This window comes from Zalophus californianus, chromosome 6, assembly GCF_009762305.2.
Source record: "Zalophus californianus isolate mZalCal1 chromosome 6, mZalCal1.pri.v2, whole genome shotgun sequence".
NCBI lineage: Eukaryota > Metazoa > Chordata > Mammalia > Carnivora > Otariidae > Zalophus > Zalophus californianus.
Window position 1 is genome coordinate 33,764,228 of NC_045600.1, and position 26,181 is coordinate 33,790,408.

Sequence of the window (26,181 nt, forward strand, 5' to 3'; positions counted from 1 at the left end):
ATTCTTCCAGTCTTACTAAAAAGGATAAAATTAGTAGGAGTAACTCATCCTCATGAAGCCCTGAAACATGGAAAATAAAATAGGAAATAAATTTAATATATGGAAAATCATTGAAAGATCCCATATACAAGAAACAAAAGCACATAATATATGATGTGAAAGCTCAACTGAAGCAAAGATGATAAATTATTTGAAAAAAATCTATTGCTAAATAAAGGGAAGAATGTGGAGTTGTTTAAAAAAGCAGAAAGGATGGGTGATAGTTTAAAAGTCAGTTTAGGAGTAAACTGGACTGGACTGTTAAATAGTGAAGCATTTTCCTATTTCTAAGTTATGTTTGGACAATACGTAGGCAACACTTTTCTTGGAAATAAAATCTGATCAGGGTTACAAGACAACAGAGGAACAATGCCAGTGATTTACCAGATGCAGAAAAGTATAAAGGAGGCAATATGAGCCGATCAGCAAGTTGCAAGGCTGAGTACAGAGGAGATGAATGCAATGTCTCAAGTTAATTAATGGAGCAGCCATGTGCAGCAAATAGGTAAAGGAGACAGTAGTCAAGCAAACTCAGTTAGCAGTCCAACTTAGTGGCATAAGACAAGTGGAGATAGGTAGCAGAAGTGCTAAACAATCTGAACTTACTTATAATATTACAGGCATAGATTGGGCAGGGCAAGATCAAGCAGGCAGATGGCATAGCACTTGGAAGCCATGATATAAATGGTAGGAGAGCAGATAAACAGGGCTGGGTAGTCTAAAATGCTAAAATAGCTGATGGATATGGCAGTATCAGGCCATCTACTGATAGACAAAGTACCAGTAAGTGAAGAATGCAAATCATTCAGCAAATGCATAAAGTGGGGCAAAAAGTAGAGGCAAAAATCAAAGGCAGTCAAAGCAGTAAGACAGAACAGCAGAGAAGCAATGACAGATCATCAGAAGCAGTTGTGTAGGGTAGGAAAAAGCTGTCAGCAGGGGAACAAAAACACCATTCAGGAAAAGATGAAATCGAGAATAAAGCAGTCTCCTGAACTGGGTTTCTTTCATCTAGGAAACAGTCATCAATAAACTGCATATGAGAATCCACAAGAGAATAGCACACAAATGGAAATAGCAGATGAATCTGAACTCTATTGCCCAGGGATACAGAATGATCCTAGAACATAGATACATAACAATCCACAAGGAAATTAAATGGATGGGAAAAATGGGTCCAAGCATTCTTTATGATGATAAAAAAAAAACCAAAACACTAAAAATTATTAATCTGGAAATGATTGGCTGGGATTGAAGTCTTCGCTTACCCCTTTCTGGAGCCCACAAAATGGGAATGTTGGGAATTTCTGCAGCAGAAAAACAGAAGAGAAAAGGGATTTCTGACTCCCAGTTTGAGGAAAGCAGGTCAAATTTAGGGCTGTATGAACTGGTTCAGGGAAATTAGAACCAGCCTGAACCTTCTCCATTCCTCAGAATCAACAATTTCTGAGATTTGGAAAAGGTTTAGGAAGCCCTCACCCCATCATTTCCCACAACCTCCCCTCTCACACTTACCTCCAGTGCAAACAGTTTCCAGCAAGGAGGTACTTGGGAAAACTCACTCCCATGTTTATACCATGGCAAAATTTGAGGATGGCCAACTAATAGTACTTCCTGTGTACGTCAGGTTTCTGATTCAGTGGGATCCTTGCTATTTGTGAGTGAGCAGAGGGGATAGGTTACTAGACACTACCTACCTCTTTGAAAGTGGATGAGGGAAAAAAGGAAGGGCAGTAATACCAATAAATAAATAGTAATACTAGTAAATACCTTGATGATCTCATTGTCATGGATTTTAATTCTATTAAGATGCTGATGATTTTTTAAAAAGTCTCCATCTTAGACTTTTCTGAACTCCAGATGCATCTGTCTAATTGCCAATTTAACATCTCCACTTGGATATCTAAAAGTAGTTTGTTTCCATGACCAAATTAAAACTGATCTTTCTAGTCAAACCTACCCTTTCCACAGTATTTTCCATTTCAGTAAATGGCAATTCCATCTTTTCAATTGCCCTAGTCAAAATCCTGGGTCTTATACTTGACTTCTCTCTTTCTCTTATTTCATGTTACCTCTATCTTCAAAATATATAAATAATGTATTTCTCACTACCTTCACCTCTATCATTGGTCTAAATCACTATCATTTTTCACCTGGATTAATTCAATAGCCTCCTAAATTGTTTCCCTATTAAAATGTAAGTCAAATTATGTAGTACCTCTGCTCAAAACTCTCCATTATACTAAGGGTGGCATACAGATTCTACATGATCCATGGCTTGCTCCCTCTCCTCCTTTATGTCTTTGCTCAAATGTCGCCTTATCAATAAAGCCCTCCTTGATGGCTTTTTAAAAATTACAACTCTCCTTCCTGCCTGCACTATCTATTCACCTTCCATGGTTTATTTTTATCCACAGTACTTATCACCATCTCTAATACTATACATTTTTTTGTTTACCCCTATATTTGTGTCACCCACTAAAATGTAAATTTCATAAAGGCAGGGACTTTTGACTTCTTTGTTTATTGCTATATCTGCAGCATCTTGAACAATGCCTGGCATATATACAGCAGGCACTCAAGATATATTTGAATCTATGAAGTGCTAATTTCTTGCGGTGCATTACCTTTCTGTCTTAAATCCTCAGAGCATTCTTCTGAAAGCTCACTTGCTATGAGCCTTTGATTAACAGAGGAGATACTAGTACACTATAAGGTAGGAATATTCCAAAATAGGGGTTGGCAAATCATATCCAAGGGGACAAATCCTGCCTGCTGCCTGTTTTTTGCATCGCCTTCAATCTAAGAGTGATTTTAAGTTTTTAAATGATTGAAAAAAAAACAAAAGAAGAATAATATTTCATGACATGTGAAAATTATATGAAATCCAATTTCAGTATCCATAAATATTTATTGGGGCACAGTGAGGCTCATTCATTTATATCATCTTACAGTGGCTTTTGTGCCAGAGGGCTGGCAGAGTTGAGTAGTTATGATAGAGAGTACAGAACCCACAAAGCCTAAAGTATTTATTGTCTGGACCTCTACAGAATAAGTGTGCTGACCCCTGTTCACTGGTATTTTATATGTAGAAGGCAAAGAGTAATAACCAAAGTTTAAGCAATGATAAACTAGAGCATTATTTTTAATACTGTTGCTGCTGTCGCTGAAGATACACCTAAGAGGGAAGATGCATTTATACTAGGATCTGCTTTCAGTATATATAAAAGTAGCCTTCTCATTCCTCTAAATGGTATTTAATACTGGTGGTGATATTCATACATCTATCGACCCTACAAAAGCAGCCGCATCTTAAGGGTTAGGGTACAGTATAGGTAAAGATAAATCTTAAACATGGCAAAAAGGAAGGGAATGAGAAAGTAAACAAGGCCCACAAAGAGAGTTCATATTGAAGTATCACATAATTAACCAATATCCTATTTAACATACCCTGTTTAACAATAGTGGGAAATCGGCATGATGTGAATCTCTTTTGAACCTCATCAATGGGGTTATACTAAACTGACCTCATTATAATGGGGTCTCCTAAACAACTGTAGTCTTCAATCACCACAAGCAATACTTTTATAGAAAAGTATTTTAAAAATTTGCAAAACCCTATTCAAAATCACCTCATAATCACCTGTCTTACCTTTCCTTACATAAAGTTTCACCTTAAGGATTAAGACATACAAGTATATCATATGCTACAATCAAACTTATGGAAAGGGGTGGAGAAGGTAAGGGGGAAACAAATTATCTCAATGACACCCAGCACTATAATGCTACCTTTAATCTTCATAAAGAAATATAATTTATGGCCTCTTACAACAATTGGTCCTTGCAGCACAATATTATCAACTGCTTCTTTCACATTGCTATCTTGACCTTTGGTATCTTCATGAAACTGACAGCAGTTCATTTTCGAACTCCATACTTCCAACAGCTTTACTGCTTCTTTCTTCTCAGCATCTTTTAAAGAAATCTTCCCCTAAATTGCCACCTGTGTGTCAGTTACTATGATTATCTAAAATGGTTACTCCCTTCACTGGGCATTTTGTCCTCTTCTCTTTAATATCAGCCATGCTCTTTCCAAGTTCCAACATGAGAAAATAATATTGGTAAAATTATTAGAATCATTCCAAATAGTTTATTTTGTTATCTGAATCTACTTTCTGACTCCCTATCAGTTTCTTTTTGTGGTAGGCAATAACATAAAGTCACAAATATTCTGCTGTTCTACAGTGGCATTCTAAGAAGCTCAGAGGACTTGACAGGTATAAATCCATTTGTTGTTATCTTTTACATTTTGTGTGAAAAGCAACATTAAGTCTGTTTTATAGATGGAGGTTTACTATAGAGACATGAATTCACATTCTTGATTCCAGATAATGAAGAAAGGAATATCCTAAAAACTTCATTCCTACAACTATATCTCTAGATAAATATGCTTTTGGCACTTTATATTTGTAAAATATTTAATGATATTTTGTTGTCATTGTCTTAGTATATATTTTGTAAAACTGAAGTATTCTGGCATGCCAGCCTCTGCTCATTTTACGAGAGTAGGCTTGTAACGATGAGCTGGAAAGATGATTTCAAGATACTCACTCTGATAAATTCAAGGTAAAGATCAATATTTAGCATGTCATGTCTATTTCTTTGTCCTTTCCCACAGCTATACCATTGTATACTTTAGGTTCTATCCTACTGGATTTTTTTCCCTAGAGAAAATTCTTTCAATATTTATTCAACCATTATCTACTTATTTTTAAGCTAAAGCTATATTTCTATTGTAGGTAATAATAGCAAATATTTATGTAGCAAATAAATACTTTTTTAGTGTTTTACTTATGTTAGTTCACATAGTATAACTATCCTATGAGGTAAGTACTCTTACTCTTTCTATTTTACACATAAGAAAACTGAGGTATATAGCAAGTTAAGGAAGTTGTATAAGGTCACTAGTAAAAGGTAGATCTAGGATTCAAACCCAAGTAGTCTGTGCTCTTAAATACTTTGTTATGCTGCCTCACAAATGGTTTATATGGGCAATACTACTTTTCTAGCAAGAGTTTTCTAAATAGATATGGAATTTACCATAATAAGTGTATTTGTAATTATTTGTATGTTTACTGATAATGATCATCTTAAGGGCCTCCAAAAGCTAAGTACATATTCTCATACAGAATAGGCATAAAACTAAGAAACATACTTAAGGGAATGAAAACAATATTATATATATGAGTTCTTCATATATGAAATTTCTGGTTTTGCCTTACGCTCAAAATTCTAAAATTCTGACCTTGAGGAACAATGTACCTTTCCCTTTTTATTCTTACTATGTGGAATATAAGCCTTCCAATGTAATAGTTTTAAATTCAATGTCACTTATTGCCCTAATTACTTTATCTAAATGACTGAATTTTGTATCTTTACCTTTCCCCTGGTACAATTATACCAAGGAGCTTTTCTTTTTAATGCATAAATAAAATAGAGGTTGAATATCTTGGGAAAGATTGTGTCTGGTGAAAAAAAAGAATGCAAAAAAATACAAAAGTAATTGGACTTAAGGGGAAAATATGATATTTATCTTCAAATATTAGGAGAACTATCATGTAAAAAAGAAATTTACATTCTTTGTACAGTGCAAAGAAGAATTAGAACCATGAGGTAGAAAGGATAAGGCACCAGGTTTCAGTTTGATATGTTTGTACTTTCAAACAACAGAGTTGCAAAAGCAACAAACTCCCAGATGGAAGACGTAGCAATTGAGATGTTCAGACAAAGGTTGGGAATGATGAAAAGGTATGCTAGGACTTTGAACATAATGGCCTTTGAATTCTTTTCAAACTCTGAGATACTGTGATTTCTCTATTTTTTTATATAGTTTGTAATTTTATATAAAACACTAAGCTAACTTGAGATACATCACTGACAAGATCTGTGATGAGAAAATGTTTCCAAACAACAAATCAAAAAACTGGAACTTGATGCTTCACAGCAGTTTCAGTTTTATCTACGAATAATGGTGTGGATAGTCACTAGGTCTGTAGATTAAATCAGGACTTCAAAACAAAACAAAAAACATTTTAAAAAATCCTCAAAAAGAATGAAGTTAGTCCTACTGAGGAATGTGTTGATGTGTATTTGAATAAATGACATCTCAAAAAGTATCTACTTTTACAGAGACTTGATGGCATGATTTTACTGTGTGTACTGGTTGATAGTAGACTTAGACTTAAGAATTGTGGCTTCTAAGGAATCTCGGAATAAGGACGGTTGCTGTTTTTCATCTCTACAGATGGTGCTACTCTAGATGTTCTAAGAAAAAGATTAAAATAACAGGTCTAGTTTATCCATCCTTCTATGTAAAATGAATCCTCTGCTCTAACTAGGAAGATTTTCTTAATTTTATCTTTCTCTGTAGCTTGATCATATATTTCCCCATCTTCCTTACTCTCATTAGTAATGTCCTTCCTCTTCTCTCCTAATCTGAATCCTATCTCTCTTCTTTAATTTTAGCTTTACTATTACCTGTCCAAAATTTTTACTGATTAATTTTTAAATTAGTTTTTAGTACTGATTAATTGTAATTAAAATTAACTAATTTTAGCCTTCTCTTAATCTTTCTCTTTAAAGAAATCTTTTGGCTGCACATTTCTGATATTAGGTTTATACTGTCTTGATTTGTCAGGTGACTATTTTAGGAGTACATGTACTTTAGCACTCACTCAATGAAGCCCAAGGTACTTGACAAATACTTGTTAAACTGAACAAAAACTATATATGATGTTTTTAGCAATCTGGTAGTGCATAAATGTGCCTATAATCTAAGACATATGCTGTTTTTTAATGGATAATGCAAAATAATTATAACCCCCAGCTATAAAGTGGGCTATTATGGAAGAGCTACCCTGAATGCCATATATCTCAGCTGATTCAAGCCATATTCCAAGAACTTTAAACTACAGAGGAATTAGAGACCTAAAACAAAATAAATAGGTTCAGGTAGGATATCAAGAGGTACTTAATGCAACTGCACTAATAATCCACCTTCCTCATATCATATACACTTTAGAAATTCTTAATATTGTTCCTTTACCCCATGCCTGGAAGTAGTAGTAGGGAAATGTTGACTTACATCTTTATTTTTTAGACTATCCACAAGGTATGTCAGTAGCTAACAACAGATACCAGAAGTACAAGGGTTAGTAGCAGAAATATTTGGGGCTGTCACATCTAATTAGAGGTAACAGGTAATATTAATTAAATGAGGAAGGAAAAGGTAAAGAAAAAAATAAACATTTACCAAACATCTACAAAGGTGCCAGGCATTATACTAGATCTTTTTACATGCATTATTGTCACTTAACTAGTTTGGATAACCTTGGGCAAGTCAATTAATTGATCTGTGTCTCCATTACTCCATCTTTAAAATAGATATAAAATAGTACCTGCCTCATATGGTTGTTTTGAAGACTAAATGAATTAACATATGCTTAAAACAGCTGCTGACACATACTAAAGTGCTATATATAAGTGTTAGTTATTATTACTGGTTACGTTTATAATCTCAATCACTAGAAACAACAACCCTGAGAGTGGGCATTAGCTAATTTAGCAAATGAGAAATATGAAGTTGGAACAGATTAATTTGCCTTAATTTCATACTTAGTGGTAGAGTTGAGATTCAAATTCATGTCTGACTCTATATTGTTAGTGTTTCCACTATATCATATTGCATCTCAACATGTTTAGACAAAGATAAGACATGGAAACATATTTTTTATGTCCAGAACTATTTCATAAAAATTAAAGGAAGAGCTTAAAATGGCATAAAATGTACCTTATCTGACCATAGAAGAGTGATGTATTTTATTCAATCTAGTTTAAAATACTTCAATTACAAGGGTTTCTGATATCCTGCTTCATCAATTTCATATTGTTGAGTTATCCTATTTATACAGAACAATTTTAAGATACTCAAAATCCTAGTTCAATACGGTTATATTTAGCTTTACCATGTATATCAGGTATTAGTAAAAAAAAAAAAATCCTAGTACTGTAAGATAAGTATTTACAGAGTTCTAGAATATTAGTATATGATATTTTTTCCAGGGAAATAATCAAAGTTTTCTGAAGAATATTATATACTTGAAAACAACTACATAATTTAAATGACCTATGTTAGTGATTAAATTTTCTTTCAAAAACAGAAACTGTTACATATGGTGTTTTTCTATGCTTCTGCTATAATACAGGAGTTTTTCTGATTGTCAAAATGCCCAATGTTAAAATAAATGCATATAAAAAAAGGCCCAATGTTAACTTTTAGGTGAAGCTGTTAAATGTTAACTTTTAGGTGAAGCTATTAAATGTTCTCACTGATTTTCATAAGTCACAAATTGAGAATCATTAAAGTATAGTCAGTAACTCAGATCAAGAATGTCTCCTACATTTTACTTACACAGAATTCTTGCTTTTGAAGCATTATAATTATGAAAGAAAAATGGCTAATGACTACATAAAATGATCCCTGGCTTACAGTACACTTACACCTAAAATGATGAAATATATAAATTGTGACAATTTGATTATAAACAAATTTTACAAAATAAACAATTTTTCTTTGATTTGATATTTTTGTGAAAAAATTTCTAATAACCTAAGTGGAAAATATTTATAAAATGGCTTAAATAGTAATCTGTTCCAAAGAAATGTAAATATTATAGGCTATAAACAGAATATGTCTTCTAGAATTCATAAGCCTAGAAATTCAGCCTTTGTACCAATTTTTTAGTATTCTATCCCTTTTAGCAATCGTCATTTTGTCAGATGCCTCTTCACTTCCATAATGAACCTACTCCTGTGGCTACAACAGCAGAGTTAAATAGTTGCAACCAAAACTTTATAGCCTGCAAAGCCTTAAGTATTTACCATCTGACCTTTTGCAGAAAAAGTTTGTCGACTCCTGGTCTGATGATTGAGAATGTCATCTTTACTCACATTTTTTGTTGACTTTTTAAAAACTGATTTTTACCCTTTTTTCTTTAGTGATCTGAAATGATGTTGGGTTTCACCTCTTAAATGCTTAATTTTAGAAGGAGCAAAGAAATAACACTTTTCTGCCATAATGAAGTGTATTGCCACGTTGTCTCAATAGACAATACAGCACAACAAAAGTAAAAGACCCTCATTCTAAAATTTTTAACTTTCAAAATTGATCAAACTAATGGCTTTGTTATGCATTAAGTAAAATCTCAATCTTAAAAAACTTTTGAACTGTTGTTCTTAGCAGTATCGTCTAACAAAAGTGTCCTGATATAATTTGTCAGAATAAAAATAATCAAACAAAAGGAGGAATAGCAAAAATTTTAGGAAACTATAAATTTTGATACAAGGGATATTCATTTAAAAGGAAAAGTGTTGGTTACAACTATTTAACTCTGCTGTTGTAGCCGCTGGCATTACATAAATGAATGACTGTAGCTGTATTCCAATAAAACTTCATTTATGGACACTGAAATTTAAACTTCAAATAATTTTTATGTGCCACAAAGTATTATTCGCTTTTTGATTTTTTTCAACCATTTAAAAAATACAAAATCCATTCTTAGCTCACAAGCCACACCAACACCAACAAAAAGGCTGGATTTGGACTATAGGCCTTGTTTGCCAACTTCCAAAACAAATTAAGAGTTTCTTGAGAATAAGGACCATGTCTTATTAATTTTTTAACTCCAGCACCCAGCACGGCATGGGATACATATTAAGGATTAAAAATAAAAAGTTTGATGAATGAATAAATAGATGAGAACTAAGATGTATGTTAGGCTTCTATTTAACTCTTTATGATCAAAATAAGGTATTAGTATCCAATCCTTTATTCTGATGTAGACTAATAATCTAAAAATGCTTAAAGTTATTTTTACCTTATAAATATCAAATAGTTTAATATTTTCAAATTTACCATAACATATTATAAAACATTTCTTTGTAACTATATATACGTTTTTTAATGCTTCTTGATCTTTTAGTCTCTTCTAGAATTTACGTCTAAAGGGTTTTCACTTTGCCTCACTTATAAGTCCCTAATTTTACTTTTTAAGAATAATAAGATTTTTTATGTAACAATACCTATTTTGGACATACATTGTTTTTAACTGGTAATGAGACATGAAGAGATAATGTTTTGTATAGCAATGAATTCTTATGTTCTACAGAATTTTATAATTACTAGCACCAATGCCAACAGATTATTCAACCTTTTTCAGATCAGAGAAAATAAAATCTACTCTTTTTTAAAAAAATTATTTATTTTAATTAATCTCTATGCCCAATGTGGGGCTCAAATTCATGGCCCGAGTCAAACACTACTCTGACTGAACCAGCGAGGAATCCTGAAAATAAAATCCATTTTTTTATTGTTAATCACCATACATTACATCATTAGTTTTTGAGGTAGTGTTCCATGATTCATTGTGTATAACATCTATTCTTAAAATTTAAAGCTTTTTATATCAAAATAAAACTCTAAAAAGTTGAAGGGAATAGATTATTATGCTATTATATATAAGTTTTGATAGTATTTCATATTTAGAGGCAGGGAGCAGACCAGCAGGCATGAAAATATCAGATGAACTATATTCTAGGACACAGGGCCCCAAAAGAGAAACAATTTCATAATTTAGGGAAATTGATTCTGATTGCCTTATTTCTGTTAAAAAGAAAAAAAGAAACAAGATATACTTTACTGAATTTGCTACTCCATTTTTCTTTTTAACAGACCTGGGAAGAAACCCAAGTTCATTAAACTTTCCCTTTTCTCTAGAGTTCATACCCACTGACACTAAGTTTAGATTGCTTTATTTCATTTATTCTATTTATTGTTTCCTCCATTTTTTTTCTAACAACACACACATTCCACAATTGTCCTTTGTGTTTGTAGATTACACTAATTATTGTCAATTATTTAGTGTAAAATAAAGTCTTCTATTATTTTACCTTAATATTTAGTATTTGTGTTTTTTATAACTCAACTACTTAAAAATTTTTGCAACTCTAAGTTATATATAGTTAAATGTAGTCTAGAAATAGTTTCTTCTCTTTTTAGGCACAACTCTCTAAGACAAACAACTGTATTATAATAGAACCCAAATTATATTTCTGGATTCCTAGCAGACATCCCAGTGTTATATTTTGGATAGTAGAAGAATGACAAGTGTTTAAATGTGTAGAGAAGTAGGGAAATCAGTAGAATTATTTTTGGTTGGCCCTACTTTGCTTTTATATTTGCTTATTTTTCAAAGGCTTAACAGTCCTGTGGACTTTTGCTGTAAATAAACATACCCTACGTATTTATATATAAGATATGAAGTAAAGCAAACCTACTAAAAATCAAGATATTTACAATCGGTAAGTCACCCATTCTCCAAAAAAAGATATTAAAAAAGACCTATTTATGTATATTTTTAACTCATTTAAAGAAAACACCCGAATACAACTCTACTCAGGAGGTTGCTATAGGCATATTTAAATGTAAGAATTTAAGAGCACCTCTACTGTTTTAAGGTAAATGAAAGACTTCATTAAAAGCTTCTTAATTTCTGATATAATGAAACATACATGGTCAGGGAAAGAGACTCTTATCAAGTAATGGTACTAAAAAAAAGTGGATGGGATAAACAAATATTAGAACGGTAGAATTTTAAGACCTCTAAATTACATTAAGCCGAAAAAGATAAAATATGAAACTTACATCAAAATTTAAAAAATAACAAGACTGTAAAGATTTCATGGATATACTTTAAATCTACTATAAGACTGTTTTTGTCCATTTGGTAGTTACATACAAAAAAAAAAATACTACCAAATTTGTTCACTTAGCATTTATGTAGCAACTAATAAAAAAAAATTTAACCCTTATTAAGTTAATCCTTGCATATAGCACTTACTAAAATGCTATAAATAGCTGTCATTGAATCCCACAGCTACCCTTATTGATAGGTACTTTTGTTTACCTCATTTCATAGGAACCTGAGGCACAGAGGGATTCAATAATTAGTCTATGGTCACCTTGTTAATAAGTAGCAGAGCCAAAATTCAAAGGTTTAAATTTTCAACCTAACATTTTGGTATTAACTTGATGCACCACAGAATACAAAATACTTAACTCTCTGTGGGAATTATTCTCCCCCAGTTAAAAATAATGTTATCTGATTATAAATGAATTCCATAGTAACTTATTTCCTGATATAAAAAGAAATAATATGAAAATATTAAATCATCACAGAAAAAATAGGGACATATAAAGCCAAGGTCATTTACTTCAAATACTTAACACAACGACCAAACTCCAAAAATCAATGTCTTCACATATGTAAGCAATTTTCTTACAAACAGAACACAAACACACCCCTACAGGAGATCGCTTCCCTCCAATTGTACTTTTTAAGTTAATCTCACAGTCTAAAAGAAATGTAAAAATTGGCCAAAGGACCGTTTCCCCTTAACACCCAGAAGCTTATTATGTAAGAACAACTTTTTTAAGCAACTGAAGTTAACACTTTCCCAATACAACTCTATTCTGATTGCTTTAAAAACAAACTACTTTATTTATAAGTCCAATTTTAATAATATCCAAAAAAATTCTGTCACAATTTTTACATAGAAGAACAGAAAATATTTTACAATTGGTTAAAAAAAATTCCATTTTCATATACTAGAACTGTGGTTCTCAAAGTTTGAAAGTATAGTCTATGGGCCAGCAACATCTGAATCACGTGGGGCCTTATTTGAAATACAAATTCTTAGGACCCACTGCAGATTTACTGAATCAGAAACTCTGTGGGTGGGTCCAACAATCTGTTTTAACAAGTCCTTAGTTTGACTGTGGTGCAGGCTAAAGTTTGGGAACTACTATGATAGAGTAAGATGGACAGTAAATATTTAATAGATGCAGAGCAGAAGTGTCTTGTGTTAATAAAACAGTAGATACAATTATGTATTGGTTTGAAAATAGAAGGATATATTTAACACTAAGTTGAAATTCAGCCAGCAAACACTTTTTTGGGAGGTAAAGGAAACAATATCACAAGTGGTAATATAAGTTTGCATGACTCTGAGGTTTATGGCTTCCTCCAAAAAAAAAAAAAAAAGACTCTCCTATATCACTGATCACTGCCTACTCTTCATTCGCTCCCTAATTTTTTCCTTATGCAAGGATTTAAGGTGATTCTTGTGGCATAAAGCCTGGATATTAATTCTGTTTTTTGGCTTATTAAATTCTGCATTTAAATTCACATTAGAATTATGAACTATGTAACCCTTTCTCTCCAAAAGTGCTATAAATTTGGTATATGTATTCTATCACAATTTCCTGTGCTTTAAGACCAATGACAAGGGTATCTCAAAACAGAGAAATCAGATACATTTTGAATTTCATTAACAAAGTACATCAGACCAGATGCCATGCTAAGAGAGTTCTGCTATTACCTCCTTTGGCAATGTGCCTGAAGTTCAGCTTCTATCACAGACTACTGAACAAAAGCAAAATTACCTTCTGGACCAGTTGAATCTTCCTCATTTTATATCATGTTTGTATAAGTACAAAGAAAGAAGTCAAAAAACATTTTTTATATAGCAATTCTTCCACAGCAAAGTTTTTACATTCTTAGAACCACAAGTCTCTTGTTCTGCCTAGCAAAATTATAAATATAAAACATAGTAAAAAAGACTAAAAATAATATGAATAACCTACTTCTTGAATATGAGAAAGGCACATACTATCTCACCTCTGGAGTGACATCTCGTGGTGCAAACCCTGTTCCTCCAGTTGTTAATATCAAGTTAAGTTCCTTTTCATCACACCAATCTATCAGGGTTTCCTGAAAGAAAACAATAACATTGTCACATGCAGAAGAACTTACCTACCCGCTCAAGACATCCACATACCCAAATACCTTATATACAGTGAGGAAATGCAGATTCATTTCAGCAATCAAGAAAAAAATTTTGAAGTGCAATTCATGGAACCGGTTTGTTATTGATCAAAACACACTGCAGTTTGGGGTATTTATTTCATGCAGTATAGAAAATGAGGAAGAGAGTACAAATTCTTAAAAATAAATGAAACACAGGAAATACCATAAATTATGACCTTATAAAAAAAGTCTAATATTGGATATTTAATAAAATCTCAGAGGGAAAAGCAGAGCATTTCAACAAAGATTATAAATTGTCTCTTTTTTTTATTTCTCCATTTTTCTGTTCAAGTCTGTCCAGATTTGATACAGTCTGGGCTAACTTTATCTTTCTTTCTACATCTCTCCAGTGGTTTCTGAAATAAGTTGTCTGAAGACTAGATATGGTTCAATTAGAGTTTTTTTTTTAAGATTTTATTTATTTATTTGACACAGAGATAGCACAAGTAGAGAGGCAGGAAGAGGAAGAGGGAGAAGCAGACTCCCTGCTGAGCAGGGAGCCTGAGGTGGGGCTCGATCCCAGGACCCTGGGATCATGTCCCGAGCTAAAGGTAGCCACTTAACTGACTGAGCCACCCAGGCACCCTAGGGTTTTGTTTTTATAATTATATAATAATCAGACATTTGATGGTATGAAGAAGATAGGTTATACAGTAGTGCTAATATCCTTATCTTTCATAGCAGAGTTTGACCAAACCCAAGGCTTAAAAAGATAGTAAAAAATATGATTGTAACTTAATAATTTTCCTTATTTTTAAACTTTAGAGAGATCTCTGTTTAGCATATAACATATAACATGCTCTGACATTCACTTTTTTTTCTATTTAAATTTAATAAAATGCTTCTGTATTAGCTTGATAGTAGTATTTTGGTTTTGTATGGCTATTTCTTTCACTCAATTAAGCATCCATTCTTCTATCTGTAACATAGGCAAAGAAAGATGAAATGTTTTACAACTTACAACAGTCATTTCTGGATAATTAGATTTATAGTACATTTTAATTTTCAATCCTTTTTATTTTCATTTGCATTTTCCACATTCTTTAAAATTTGCAGGTATTATTAAAAAATAAAGGGATTTTACAAATTGAATTTTCTGGGATTTGTTCTTTATTTTGATAACCTTAATGTCTTATTTTCCCCTCATTTTCAGCCAACTCAGAAATTTTATACTCAACAACTATGCATATTCTACTGTAGTAGGTTAAATATAGCCACATATTCTTTATAAATCCTTCTGTCAAAAGGTGGAGTCTATTTCACCAGTTCTGCATCTGGGCCAGACTTGTAACTCTGACAAGGGCAAAAATCATGGTGTATGAGTTCTGAAGCTAAGTTCTCAAAAGGTCTCACATCTCTACATTCACTCTCTTGGTAAACTTCTATTATCATGAGAGGAAGTCCAATCTAAATAACGGAATGAAGAGAGAACATTTGGAGAGAAAGCTTAGCAGAACAGACAGCACCAAGGCCCCAGACACCTGAATGAGGCCATCTTAGATTCTCCAGCCTCAGTTGACAAATTATTTCAGCCACATGAATGACACAAAGCAAAACCAGAAGAAAATACACCCAGCTAAGCCCAGCAAACCCACAGATTTGTGAGAAATAATAAATCACTGTTGCCACTAAGTCTTATGGTGGTTTTAATGCAACAATACAGTACAAATACCGTGACTTTCCTAGTTAGCATTTTTGCATCCTCCTCTTTTTCAGGCTATTTTCAATTTATATTTTATTGTATTTTATTAGTAGTAAGTCTACACATCCTTCACAATAATCTTCAAAATAGTTTTGAAAGTAAACTTGATGTGAATTAGTTTTAAATAAATTGTCATGAAGTCTCATTTTTAATCATTCAGTTTAAGAAACATACCAATGCCTAAAACAGTATGGAAGTTCCTCAAAAAGTTGAAAATAGAGCTACCCTACGACCCAGAAATTGCACTATTGGGAATTTACCCCAAAGATACAGATGTAGTGATCCGAAGGAGCACCTGCACCCCAATGTTTATAGCAGCAATGTCCACAACAGCTAAGCTATGGAAAGAGCCTAGATATCCATCAACAGATGAATGGATAAAGAAGATGTGGGATATATATATATAATATATTCTATATTATATATATATATAATAGAATATTATTCAGCCATAAAAAAAATGAAATCTTGCCATTTGCAATGACATGGATCGAACTAGAGGTTGTTATGCTAAGCAAAATAAGTCAGTCAGAGAAAGACAATTATCATATAATCTTATTCATATGTAGAATAAGAAACAAAACAGAAGATCATAGGGGAAGGGAGGGAAAAATAAGACAGGATGAAATCAGAGAGGGAGATAAACCATAAGAGACTCTCAATCATAGGAAACAAACTGAAGGTTGCTGGGGTGGGGGTGGGGGGATGGGGTAACCGGGTGGACATTAAGGAGAGCAAGTGATGTAATGACCACTAGGTATTATATAAGACTGATGAATCACTGAACTTTATCTCTGAAACTAATAATACACTACATGTTAATTAGGTGAATTTAAATTAAAAAAACCCATAACAATGCCTAGTATGTGCCAGGAAAATATGGTAATGAAAAAAATGCATGACAAATGCCCTTGATGTCAATAAGTTCAGAGGTATGGACAAACTAATATGGTACCTCAATATATCATGATTAGTGCTATGAAAGAGGTGTGACCATCTTAAGAAAACTGTTTTACAGGTATATGTATTTATGAATATGTAACATTTTCTTTACATTGACCAGAATGTAAACCATCACTCAGAGATTTTTAGCAATATTTTTCTCTTGCCCAAGACTAGAGAACTCAAAAAAGAGGAAAATGGGATAGTAACAGAGATAAGAGGAAGTAAGTTTAGACAAACCACCATTTTATACATCTACTTAGAGTCCCATACTCATCTATTACAATAGATTTTTTCTTTTCTTTACATTTATTGATGGAAATATGAATCACTAAATTAGGCAGACCTCAACAATATAAAATCATTTGAGAAATGTCACATTTTTCTTTGGTTTATTAAAGAATCTGATATAACCACCTAAGAAATTCCTATCTATACTTAATGAGACAGCATTAGGACATCTTATTAAAGTCTCCTCTGACTCCTCCAGGCAATTTGTTCCCTGTGTGTATTACCAGTTATTCCTTTGAGATAGCACTTTTCATATTTTACTGAAATGTACTTGCTTATATGTCTCTTCCTCTGTAAGAGTGATCTCCAAAATTCTGATTATACATCTGTTTCAGTAAAGCAATTTCTGAATGTTATCAGACATTTCTATCAGTAAAGCAAATTCTGAATGTTATGCTAAAACACATTCAGCATGTCACACAAGAAATTTTAAAAGATGAGATAAAGACAACATAATACTTAAAATAGCTTTTTAGTAATTGTGCAAAAATATTTTTCTCATCAATATTTTATGCACATGATTGAATATGCATTATTTTAGAAAATCTTGGTTTGATATTTTGTGATACAGTAATTAAAAAGTAAAAGTAGTTTTTAAAAATAAATACACTGAAATGAAAGAAGTACAATAGCTAGACATACAAAATCACTTACATAGCATTCATTTTTCAATTTCATCCACCAAATACACAAATGACTTTTGAAATGGGGTTAGTAAACATCCATCTTTCATGTTAGTTAGTTGTTCTTATAAAATAATTGGGGGCAGGGTGGGAAGATGGGCAAAATGGGTGAAGGGGAGTGGGAAATACAGGTTTTCAGTTATGAAATGAAAAGTTATGGGAATAAATAAAAGGTACAGCACAGGGAATATGGTCAATGGCATTATAAAGGCATTATATGCTGACAGATGATGGCTACACTTGTAAGCATAGCAGAAGGTATAGACTTTTTGAATCACTACGTTGTACACCTGAAACTAATGTAACATTGTGTGTCAATTATACTTTAATGAAAAAATATAAAATAATTGGAAGATATTACTTTAAAAATATTTTTAACAAATGGGTTCAAAATCCACAAAAACTTTTCAAAGGGAAGATCTTTAAATGGGTAAGGATCTTGGTTTCCTAGTTTTTTAAGTGTGCAGTTGTTTTTATAAATGACACAAATAATTTCCACTAACAAAATAACATAATGCAAGCAATTTTAAGTATCTAAGTATCTTAAGCATCCTTTTATATTTCATGAAAATTTTCCTAAGATCTTCTTTCATGTCTTTTCCCCCTAAGTTGTCTACTGAATTAACTCATTTATTTACATTTATTTTTCTAGGCAGATTCTCCCATTCCTTGTCCATTATCTCTTCTCTATTCATGTTATCTGAGCTAGAAATCCTCTCAGGTCCTTTTTGGCTGTGAGAATCTACTCCAAATCACTTTAAAATTAGAATTCTAAAAATGTATTTCTTTAAAACCTTCCCAACAAACCCACTTTTCTCCACTGGAGAAAACACCAACACATTTCCTAAATATTTGTTAATATAGTTGGAGCTTTCACCAAGTCCTTCAAAAAACAAATGCAAACAATAGTTATCATCTACTAGAGTAAAGCACACAGCAAGTGATTACTTAAATGAGAAGTATAAGGGTTCTAGGATATTTGGGGGTTGTAGAGACACAAGGTAAGCAGGTGTCTTTATCCAAGGACTATCCATGCATTATTTTTCATACATTCATATTTTCCACTTGCATGTATATAAACATTATATGCATTTATAACATATGTTCTTAAAATATATGTGTTTATATAATTTTTAGGACCCGGCCCAGAGAAGATCCCCAAACTGAGATTTTGTTGCATTTCAAGTTATCATTTGATATTCTCACACTCCCACCATAAATGTCAACCCAGAGTGCCATTTCAGGGTAGTTGTATCTTTCTTCTTTTGAGAAAGTGAGGGGTCTTCTTTACTTAAGTGTTCTGATGCTTAATCTTTAGGTCAATTTCAGTTTAATTCTATTCATTTAAACCTCAAGTACTATAATATTCAAATACTGTATGTATTGCTTATAAAGATAGTTTAAAGAATGTGAATTATTAGAGTTCTATTCATTGTTTACCTTAATCAATGCAAAGATCCTCCAATGATTGTGTCAAATGGTTCTGAATAGCAGATTACTATTACTTGTGATAGTCTTTTTTTTGTACTTTATAAATTTTTTTGTCAATACAATTTTCTTAGCTTTACTAGATAACAATATATTAATCTTCCCACTGTTGAAATAAATAGAAATACGTAGATGCAACTTCATCATATGCCTACTTATCCAAAAATAATTAATTTGTGCTTGGATATCTCCAGTGTATTGTTCTGAATGAAGGTAACCTGGGTCCATATTCTGCACTCATCACAATAGCATGGGAACATTGTATTGTGTTGAGAAGTTAGTAAACTCAATTCCTTTACAGAATACCAAGGATTTGCTCCTATTGATGGAAACTCACTGATGCAAGTTAAGCACTTAACAGAGTACTTAGCACATAGTAAGTGCTAAATAAATGGTTTCTTTTGTTATTTTTTCAACATTATTTATGTTAGGGTTACACTGCCTAAGGTGAAGCTTCTCCACAAACTTAATCACCTTAGAAGACCTAGGCAGAATCAGGGTTCATGGTAATCCTTTTATCACTAACTCTGAAAGGCCAAAATGAAATGTCATTTTTTTTTTTTTTTTTAGGGATGAAATGTCATTTTTAAAGGGAAGATAAATTGCAAAACACAATCAAGTGATTTATAGAGCTAAATGGATTTAAGAGATACTCTTTTGACCTTTTAATTCTATCTTCCGTAAGGCCTTCCCCAAACTTAAGAGCCAAATTTAATGCATATTGGTACTCTTCAGTGATCTCAATATAATTGGTGACCAGAATAGACAGTGATGATTCTACTGACATAAAGCTTGTTCTAAGTTCGACTGGACCTCTGAAGAGGACTTTAGAATAAGTTATTAAAACCATGTAATAGTAAATCAAACACATTATCTAAAATGACTCTAATAGGAATCCTTGGAAATCTACCCAATGTAAGAAATGCAGTATTAGGCTTTTTCCAATCAGGCAAGTATTTGCTACCTAGGAGAAGAAAATGGGTGAAATATGGAAAACAAAAAACCCTCTCAACAAAATTGCTCTTAGAATTCTAGGATTAGTTTGCTTTGTATCAAAACACAAGAAAAAGATTTAACACCAACAGTTTGAGAATAGGTCAGTATCGAATATTCGATATATTTGAATCAAAACTCAGAGAACTTTAAAAACAGGAAGAGAGAGAACCATTTATCTCTTTAGCATACTAAGTTTAGAACTCAAAGTTGTTAAACACAACTGAGAAATAACATTCACATGTAGAAGACACTGCTACAGTCTTCAGGTTTTGCTCAATTTTGTGTGTGTGTGTTATCTGCAACACCAATTCTTTTTCTACTATAGATGAAATAAGGATTCCTCTGGTTTCAAAATGTAGGTTGGTTATATTGTGGCTCACTACTAAAAAAGTCAGCAGGATAAGGATGAATTTGCTTATCCCATGAGATAATGGTAAGAATATTAATGTCCATTTTACAGAGATATCACACTAAATAGAAATATATGTGACCAGCCTGATAATGACCAACTTATGATCAAGAAGTTTAGTAAGCATTTTCTGAATTCTAAGATCAATGTAGCCAATAGAAATATTAAAACACGCTGCTTCCAAGGTTGACTTTTTGGAGTAACTCTTAATATGGTATGTGTGGATATGTTGAGATAGTAAAGATATTACAAGATAAGGGATGCCTGGGCAGCTCAGTCAGTTAAGTGTCTGCTTTTGGCTCAGGTCATGATCCCAGATCCTGGGATCAAGCCCCACATCGGCCTCCCTGCTCAGCAGGGAGTCTGCTTCTCTCTGTGCCCTCCCACCCCACCCCGCTCATGCCCTTTCTCTCTTTCAAATAAATAAATAAAATCTTTAAAAAAAAAAAAGATCTAAGAGAAAAAGGAGTGGTGAAATCTTCTTTGACCTTCCATGTTAAGATTCTCAAATCTCAGTGGAAAACAATAAAAACTTGCTTCAGGGGATCATAACCGTGGATATTAATCTTTTAAAAGATTAATTAAAAATGATTATGGGGTTTTAAAATTATATTTGTTCTACACTTCCCCCCCGAAAGATTTTACTTCCCATGCCTCTATAAGGTAATGGAAAATAATATTAGAATGAACAGTTGGGATGCTAAGAAGGCTGACATAGGTGTTTATTACAATATGGTTGTATTTTTGCTATCACTATTGGTACTCTTCCCATTCATTATCCTCTACTCATTGCTTTACCAACAAATTTCGTTCTTCTACAGACAGATTTGTTCAATCAATAGCGGTAGATAGCAGTAATAAAACTCTGGTCTCTAGATTCTCAGCTGTTTACCCATTTTTAACCATAGTTCCAGAGTGCTCTTTCTTGTCTTACATTATTTTTCTTGTGGTGCCTATTTTATATTAATGTTCTCACTCAAAAATTCCTCATTGTTTTATCCAATTCAGGCTATTTCATTAGAGCAAGGCTCTATGTTCTTATCATGGTCCATGGCTTATATTTCTTATAAAATCATATCCAAAAGCATATATGTATAAAGATTTGCCTGAGGGACAGTAATCAAGATATCCATAACCTCCAAAAAATTAAATATAACTGCTCTAACAGGTCACATAATATAATCATTCACATTTAGGCAGTATTGATATAACACTTAGTAAACACTGTAAAGGTAAATATGCATTAGTATTTCTTGGCTATCTTTTTGTTTACTCACACCAGTATATCCTGATTTGCCCTAAATATATTAAGACCAGAAATTATAAAACTAATTATATACACTTAAGATCTGTATTAAATTATTTCTTCACAATTCTTTAACTTTTACATTTTTTCACTAGACTATCCCATGATTAGGCTTTCTTAAGACAAAACAAAACAAAACACACAAAACAAACAAATAAAACTGCGTATTTGCGGGCGCCTGGGTGGCTCAGTCAGTTAAGTGTCTGCCTTTGGCTCAGGTCATGATCCCAGTGTCCTGGGACTGAGCCCCACGTTGAGCTCCCTGCACAGCAGGGAGTCTGCTTTCCTTCTCCCTCTGTCTCTCTCCTCTGGCTTGTGTTCTTACTCTCTCTCTCTGTCAAATAAATAAAATCTTTAAAAAAAAAAAACCCAAAACTGCATATTTGTGTGAAATCATATTTCTTTTAAAAGAGCTATTTTGGGATATACTTCACATATCATAAAGGCATCCATTTAAAGTACACAGTTCAGTGGATGGAACTAGAAGGTATGATGTTAAGCAAAATAAGTCAATCAGAGAAAGACAATTATTTTTTTTAAAGATTTTTTTATTTATTTATTCATGAGAGAGAGAGAGAGAGAGAGAGAGGGGCAGAGGGAGAAGCAGGCTCCCAAGGAGCAGGGAGCCCGATGCGGGACTCAATCCCAGGACCCTGGGATCATGACCTGAGCCGAAGGCAGATGCTTAACCATCTGAGCCACCCAGGCACCCGAGAAAGACAATTATTATATGATCTCACTAATATGTGCAATTTAAGAAACAAAACAGAGGATCATTGGGGAAGAGAGGAAAAAATAAAACAAGATGAAACCAGACAGAGAGACAAACCATAAGAGACTCTTAATCATAGGAAACAAACTTAGGGTTGCTGGAGGGGAGGGGAGATAGAGGGATGCAGTAACTGGGTGAAGGACATTAAAGAGAACATGTGATGTAATGAGCCCTGGGTGTTATATAAGACTAATTAATCACAGACCTGTATCTCTGAAACCAATACATTACATATTAATTGAATTAAAATAGTTAAAATTTTTTTTTTTATTTGACAGAGAGAGACATAGCGAGAGAAGGAACACAAGCAAGGGGAGTGGGAGAGGGAGAAGAAGGCTTCCCGCTGAGGAGGGAGCCCGATGTGGGGCTCGATCCCAGGACCCTGGGATCATGACCTGAGCTGAAGGCAGAGGCTTAACGACTGAGCCACCCAGGCGCTCCTGAATTGAAAGTTTTAAAAAAGTATACAGTTCAATGGTTTTTAGTATATTCATAGGGTTGTGTAACCACAACTATAATCCAATTTTAGAACAGTTCAACACTCCAAAAGGAAGCCTTGTAAATATTAGTAGTTATTCCTCCTCTGACTGAGAGGACCCAGGTAACCATAAGTTTACATTCTTTCTCTATGGATTTGCCTATTCTAGACGTTCAAAAAAAGGAATTCACACAACATGTGTTTTTTTCTGACTTCTTTCACTTAGCATAATGTTTTCAAGTTTGATACATGTTGTAGGATTTACCAGTACATCATTCTATTTTTTTTTTCAAAAATTTTTTGTGGTAAAAATTTTTATATAATAAAACTGTCCATCTTAACCATTTTAAGTGTACAATTCAGTAATATTACATTCACATTATACTACAACTATCACCACTATCTATTTTCAAAACCTTTTTATCACCCCAAACAGATCAACATTCTTAATTCAGTGTTTGCTTGGTTATTATAAAACTTTGTTTTCTGAAATGGAGCACTGAAAAAGTTCGTTTGAACAATTTCTGCTTATTTTACAGTTTCTGTGGAGGGATGGGAGCTATGAGGTATAAAACTAGCTATTCTATTACTGTTCATTATTAATTCTAAATCAATAGATGAAATTTCTTAAGAAATTTGCCAAGGTAAAACAATACATTATTGTTAGTATGGTTGCTATCTGGAACCTAGGATTATTTTTTTTAATAAGAATTATGAATATTTTCCAACTTTCCCTTTATTCTACTTATAATTCCTATAGTATAGTTCCACTAATGAACAATACCAAAACATTCCAAACACAAATAACTAGGCATGAATCTTACTGGTTTGAAAGCTAATCCAATATTCTTTAAAGTTTTATTTAATATTTATGTATTTACTACATGATTACATTACCATTAATCTTAAACTGGTTTAAATTTAAACCTCCCCTCTAAAACACTCAGTTTGTTTCTCAGAGTCCATAGTCTCTCATGGTTCATCTCTCCCTCCGATTTCCCCCCTTCATTTTTCCCTTCCTTCTCCTAATGTCCTCCATGCTATTCCTTATGTTCCACAAATAAGTGAAACCATATGATAGTTGACTTTCTCTGCTTGACTTATTTCACTTAGCATAATCTCCTCCAGTCCCATCCATATTGATGTAAAAGTTGGGTATTCATCCTTTCTGATGGCTGAGTAATATTCCATTGTGTATATGGACCACATCTTCTTTATCCATTCATCTGTTGAAGGGCATCTCGGCTCCTTCCACAGTTTGGCTATTGTGGACATTGCTGCTATGAACATTGGGACACATATGGCCTTTCTTTTCACTACATCTGTGTCTTTGGGGTAAATATCCAGGAGTACAATTGCTGGGTCATAGGGTAGCTCTATTTTTAATTTTTGGAGGAACCTCCACAGTTTTCCAAAGTGGCTATACCAACTTGCATTCCCACCAACACTGTAAGAGGGTTTTCCTTTCTCCAGAACCTCTCCAACATTTGTTGTTTCTTGCCTTGTCAATTTCTGCCATTCTAACTGGTGTAAGGTGGTATCTCAGTGTGGTTTTGATTTGAATTTCCCTGATGGATAATGATGATGAACATTTTTTCCTGTGTCTGATAGCCATTTGCATGTCTTCTTCGGAGAAGTGTCTGTTCATGTCTTCTGCCAATTTTTGACTTATTTGTTTTTTGGGTGTTGAGTTTGAGAAGTTCTTTATAGATCTTAGATACCAGCCCTTTACTGTAGTGTCATTTGCAAATATCTTCTCCCATTCTGTGGGTTGCCTCTTTGTTTTGTTGACTGTTTCCTTTTTGCTGTGCAGAAGCTTTTTATCTTGAGGAAGTCCCAAAAATTCATTTTTGATTTTACTTCACTAGCCTTTGGAGATGTATCTTGAAAGAAGTTGCTGTGGCCGATGTCGAAGAGGTCACTGCCTATGTTCTCCTCTAGGATTTTGATGGATTCCTGCCTCACAATGAGGTCTTTCATCTATTATGAGTTTATCTTTGCGTAGGGTGTTAGAGAATGGTCGAGTTTCATTCTTTTATATATAGTTGTACAATTTACCCAGCACCATTTATTGAAGAGACTTTCCTTTTTCCATTGCATATTTTTTCCCTTTGTTGAAGATTATTTGACCATAGAGTTGAGGGTCCATATCTGGGTTCTCTATTCTGTTCCATTGGTCTATATGTCTGTTTTTGTGCCAGCACCATGCTGTCTTGGTGATCATGGCTTTGTAATAAAGCTTGCAATCAGGCAACGTGATGCCCCCAGCTTTGTTTTTCTTTTTCAACATTTCCTTGGCAATTAGGGGTCTTTTCTGATTCCATACAAATTTTAGGATTGTTTGTCCCAGCACTTTGAAAAATGTCATTGGAATTTGATCGGGATGGCATTGAAGGTATAGATTGCTCTGGGCAGCATAGACATTTGAAAAATGTTTATTCTTCTGATCCAGGAGCATGGAATGTTTTTCCATATTTTTGTGTCTTCTTCAATTTCTTTCACGAGTGTTCTGTAGTTCCTAGAGTATAGTTCCTTTACCTCTTTGGTTAGTTTTATTCCGAGGCATCTTATGGTTTTTGGTGCTACTGTAAATGGAATCGTTTCTCTAATATTTCTTTCTACAGTTGCATTGTTAGTGTATAAGAAATCAACTGATTTCTGTGCATTGATTTTGTATCCTGCCACATTACTGAATTGCTGTATGAGTTCTAGTAATTTGGGGCTGGAGTCTTTTGGGTTTTCCACATAAAGTATAATCTCATCTGCAAAGAGTTTGACTTCTTCTTTGCCAATTTGAATACCTTTTATTTCTTTTTGTTGTCTGATTGCTGCTGCTAGGACTTCTAATGTTATGTTGAACAATAGTGGCGAGAGTGGACATCCTTGTCGTGTTCCTGATCTTAAGGTGGAGGCTCTCAGCTTTCCCCCATTGAGGATGATATTCACTGTGGGTTTTTCATTGATGGATTTTATGAAACTGAGGAATGTTCCCTCTATTCCTATACTCTGAAGAGTTTTAATCAGGAAAGGATGCTGTATTTTGTCAAATGCTTTTTCTGCATCGAGAGGACCATATGGTTCTTCTCTCTC

General features: G+C 33.2%; 1 protein-coding gene across 11 annotated transcripts in view; it reads right to left on the bottom strand.

Annotated features, from left to right (window-relative positions):
* Positions 1 to 26,181, bottom strand: part of GPHN (gephyrin) — a 624,840-nt gene that overhangs the window by 317,890 nt on the left and 280,769 nt on the right. For 6 of the 11 annotated variants that reach the window (XM_035728122.1, XM_027571274.2, XM_027571270.2 and 3 more), the window contains exons 4-5: positions 13,836 to 13,928; positions 1,308 to 1,346 (exon numbers count right to left, since the gene is read on the bottom strand). In XM_035728122.1, the coding sequence (XP_035584015.1) occupies positions 1,308 to 1,346; positions 13,836 to 13,928 (132 nt within the window). The remainder of the gene's footprint in view (positions 1 to 1,307; positions 1,347 to 13,835; positions 13,929 to 26,181) is intronic. The other 5 variants (XM_027571275.2, XM_035728121.1, XM_027571272.2 and 2 more) reach the window with 1 other exon arrangement.